The 4,428-nt window shown below is 49.6% G+C and overlaps 1 protein-coding gene across 1 annotated transcript in view; it reads right to left on the bottom strand.

Annotated features, from left to right (window-relative positions):
• Positions 1-1,514: 1,514 nt before the first annotated feature.
• The window catches only part of LOC108802644 (zinc finger protein 850-like), a 52,246-nt gene continuing 49,332 nt past the window's right edge, over positions 1,515-4,428 (bottom strand). Inside the window, exons 6-10 of the mRNA XM_018574501.1 lie at positions 3,453-3,587; positions 3,274-3,348; positions 2,245-2,441; positions 2,102-2,152; positions 1,515-1,670 (exon numbers count right to left, since the gene is read on the bottom strand). Of these exons, the coding sequence (XP_018430003.1) occupies positions 1,515-1,670; positions 2,102-2,152; positions 2,245-2,441; positions 3,274-3,348; positions 3,453-3,587 (614 nt within the window). The remainder of the gene's footprint in view (positions 1,671-2,101; positions 2,153-2,244; positions 2,442-3,273; positions 3,349-3,452; positions 3,588-4,428) is intronic.

Raw genomic sequence — 4,428 nt, 5'->3', positions numbered from 1 at the left:
AGTCATTTTGGTGTCACCCCCCTCTGAAAAGTCGGGCGTTCGGTCCATGATCAGGAGAGAGGAGGGGACCCGGCGGCATACCTTATCCCGCCGGGTGACTGTCCCCTCCTCTCTGTGGCGGCGTCCATCACCAAGATGGCTGCCGGCAGGTATCCGCATACTGACGCGCGTGCGCGATGACGTCATGGTGACACTCGGTTACCGCTCCGGGTGTCACCCAGCCTCGGGACGCCCCTGCATTTAGCCATAGTCCTCTGATGTATATCCACAGTCCTCACCGATGTACATCCACATTCCTCACCGATGCACATCCACAGTCCTCACCGATGTACATCCACAGTCCTCACCGATGTACATCCACAGTCCTCACCGATGTACATCCACAGTCCTCACCGATGTACATCCACAGTCCTCACCGATGTACATCCACAGTCCTCACCGATGTATATCCACAGTCCTCACCGATGTACATCAACAGTTCCACCTGATGCAGATCCACATGTTGCATCATCATTATAGTCCCCATCTTTGCCGCTTCACTCTACCCGCCCCATACCTCTTGCTCCGCAGTCCCGGCTGACACCCGTCCATGCGTTTGTTAAAAAAAAGGACTCAGAATACCGTAAAGTGTGGAGAACGTTCACGTTTATTTAAGAAAATCAGGAGACAATAAAACTTTGAGTCTGATTTTGTATAAAATCTTTTATAAACGGTGTAACAACCATACCGCTCATTAAGAATCACACATTGGCTGGACCATGAAAAGAGCAACGATGGGCTGCAGTCCAGTGTTAATGTCGTCGTTTATTGGCCGTTTTTCAGTGACAAAAACGAAACGAAAAAAGACGAAAATTATTTTCACGCGATACTCACTTTTCATCAACGAAATAAAACAAAAGCAAGAATGAATGTCAACGATTCTCATTATTATTTGCAGCGCTGCCGCTTTGCTCCCTGCAGAGGTCCCTTTCAATCCCTGCTGCTCTCCCCGTCTGTGTCGGCAGAGGCGGCGGGGACACAGACCACTGCAGTCGGCACCGGCGGGGAGACTGTTACTGCCGTGACTACATTCCCCACCCTTGTACCTGCGTTGCTGCCTTGTTCCTCCTCCTCTGGCCGTCCTCTGGGCAGCCCCGTTTCTCTTCCTCTAACCGCCCTGTTCCTCCTCCGGCCTGCCCCGTTCCTCCTCCTCCGGCCGCCCTGTTCCTTCTCCTCCTCCTCTGGCCGCCCCTTTCTTGCTTCTCTGGCCTCTCCGTTCCTCCTCCTCTGGCCGCCCCGTTCTTGCTTCTCTGGCCTCTCCGTTCCTCCTCTTCTGGGCAGCCCCGTTCCTCTTCCTCTGGGCAGCCCATTCCTCCTCCTCTGGCCGCCCCGTTCCACCTCCTCCTCTGCCAGCCCCGTTCCTCCTCTGCCAGCCCCGTTCCTCTTCTGCCAGCCCCGTTCCTCCTCTGCCAGCCCCATTCCTCCTCCTCTGGCTACCTCATTTCGCCTCCTCTGACAACCCCGTTCCTCTTTCTCTAACCGCCCCGTTCCTCCTCCTCCTCCGGCCTGCCACATTCCTCCTCCTCTGACCGCCCCGTTTTCTGCTGTGCTGCCCTGTTCCTCCTCCTCTTCTGCCGGTGTTCTAGCACCGGCGTCAAGTCTCCAATCAGCGGCTCGAAACAACAGCCAGCCTGCTATTGGATATTTTAAAATGACATAACCAATAGCAGGCTGGTTATTGCACCCGCCCACTCCCTGCTGTCAATCAGCAGAGGACGACCCGATGGAGAACTTTCTCCTTCAGTTCCCTCCTCTGTTAATTGACAGCAGGCAGTGGGCAGGTGCAATAGCCAGCCTGCACATGCCCACTGCCTGCTGTCAATCAGCAGAGGAGGACCGGATGGAGAACTTTCCCTCAATGAACTCCAAGAAAAGTATTTTAGGGTAGGTAAAAAAATCGCAAACCATTCATTAAAGGCACACAGGGTCTGAAGGATCCTGAGACTTATGGGATCCCCAAAGCCAATCTAACTGAGGGGCCGGCAACACAGCAAACAAAGTGCTAAGAAGCCAACAAAACCAGGGGAGAAAACTTGGGTACGATTGCAACCTAAAGAATCACCTGAAGGACCTTACATTCGAATTTGGTTTCAGATGAGGCCTGAACCTCCACCTGGTAAAACATGGAGAACAGAAGACCAGGCGGCAGTCCACCAAATTTGAGAAAAATTCCAAGGGGCACGCACTGGTCTAGTAGAGAGGAACCTGATCCTTTAGTCTAAGCCTGAATGAGGAGCTGCTTGACCCACTTGGAGATGGTGGAACAAGAAGCAGTCTGTCACTTAGGGGGACCCTCAGGAATGAAGTTGAGGGAGTCAGGCTGAAGGAACATGTGGCCGAGAGATAAACCCGAACACCTCGTACAGCATCCAAACGATGGGATGAAACCTCCAGAGCATGTACTGGAGCAGGACAAAGAGATGGATGGGTTGAGTTGACTAGATGAAACCACATTAGGTAGAAAAGTGGCCCTAGGCTTTGAGACAACCTTGTCCTTGTATAGGACATGAAAGGGTTCCCAATAGAGAGAGCCTTGACCGCAGAAACTTGCGAATACAAACAGAAGAATAGCTCTGATGAGGTTTGTAAGGTGGTTTTTGAAGAGCCGACAGAACCAGGTGAAGATCTCACCAGTGGACATTCAGGGGGAACTAAGATCTCACCGGTGGTCATTCAGGGGGAACTAAGATCTCACCGGTGGACATTCACATGGGGGCCAAAAACAAAGAACATCTCCAGAGACAACAATGTCCGGGGACAACCAGTGGGACGCCCATCAACCATGCAGTTTCATGGCTATTCATCAAAGGGATGACGGTTTCTGGCATTGTTGAACACGTGGCCAGGGTTGGACCTACAATGGTGAAGTGGACTTAGAGGGTAGAGGAAGGTTGGTTCTTGGAGTCGTTGCCGCGGGCTGAGGACCTGGCAGTAAATGGCCTCTGTTGGAGCAAGTCCATTCTTAGCTTGTATAGCAAAGCAGTGCATGGAATAAAGCTTTGGCCAAAGTCAGGAATCAGAATCCACCCTTTACTGGTCCGGCGTGATGTAACATATCATTGGTTGCTATGGGTTACCACACTTGCACCGGGCGTTTTGCTCCTGGTGCTGTTTTCTGATTAAGCTTGTACGTGATTGGCAGGGATTTTAGTTATTACACAATGCTGGTAGTCCGGCATGGACTGGCATTGTTGTGGGACCTATACCAGTGAATGGGTGCCAAATGTGTCAGACCATTGATGGAAGAGTCTGAAAGGTTCAGAGCGTTGGAGGAAGAGTCCAAAAGTTCCAGACCATTGGAAAAAGAGTCTGAAAGTGGAAGACCATTTGAGGAAGAGTCCAAAAGTGGAAGACCGTTGGCGAAGAGTCCAGAAGTGTCAGGCCATTGGAAAAAGAGTGCGAAAGTGCCAGACCATTGGTGGAAGAGTCCAAAAGTGCCAGACCATAGGTGGAAGAGTGCGAAAGTGCCAGACCATTGGTGGAAGAGTGCGAAAGTGCCAGACCATTGGTGGAAGAGTGTGAAAGTGCCAGACCATTGGTGGAAGAGTCTGAAAGGTTCAGAGCGTTGGAGGAAGAGTCCAAAAGTTCCAGACCATTCTTCTCCGCACATCACCAATCGTCTACGAATTCTGGTCATTTGTTCAAAATAATAAAGCTGAGTTTGAATTGAAATAGAATCTTGTAAAACGAAAGTAAAAAATATATATTAACTTTATTTAAAAAAATATATACATTGTGCAGACCATGAAAAGGGCAATGCCCAGAGCAACCTATAAAAAGGGCCTATTTGTTGTACAATGTATTGTCATGACTGTCCATATGTATTATCAAGATTACCCTTTCGTTGCCCCATGTATTATCATTGTTGCCCCATTTATTGTAATGATGGCCCATTTGTTGCCCTGTGTATTATCATGATGGCCCATTTGTTGCCCCATGTTTTATCATGATGGCCCATTTGTTGCCCCGTGTATTATCATGATGGCCCACTTGTTGTCCCATGTATTATCATGATGGCCCATTTGTTGCCCCAGGTATTGTCAAGACTGTCCATATGTATTATCAAGATTGCCCATTTGTTGTCCCATGTATTGTCATGATGGCCCATTTGTTGCCCCATGTATTATCATGATGGCCCACTTGTTGTCCCATGTATTATCATGATGGCCCACTTGTTGTCCCATGTATTATCATGATGGCCCATTTGTTGCCCCAGGTATTGTCAAGACTGTCCATATGTATTATCAAGATTGCCCATTTGTTGTCCCATGTATTGTCATGATGGCCCATTTGTTGCCCAGTGTATTTACATGATGGCCCATTTGTTGCCCCATGTTTTGTCATGATGGCCCATTTGTTGCCCCATGTTTTGTCATGATGGCCCATTTG

This window comes from Nanorana parkeri, unplaced genomic scaffold (genome assembly GCF_000935625.1).
Source record: "Nanorana parkeri isolate BGI_ZX_2015 unplaced genomic scaffold, ASM93562v1 scaffold3005, whole genome shotgun sequence".
In the NCBI taxonomy this organism is placed as follows: domain Eukaryota; kingdom Metazoa; phylum Chordata; class Amphibia; order Anura; family Dicroglossidae; genus Nanorana; species Nanorana parkeri.
The sequence above is the reverse complement of the archived record's forward strand: the minus strand, read 5'-3'. Positions and strand labels throughout refer to the sequence as shown.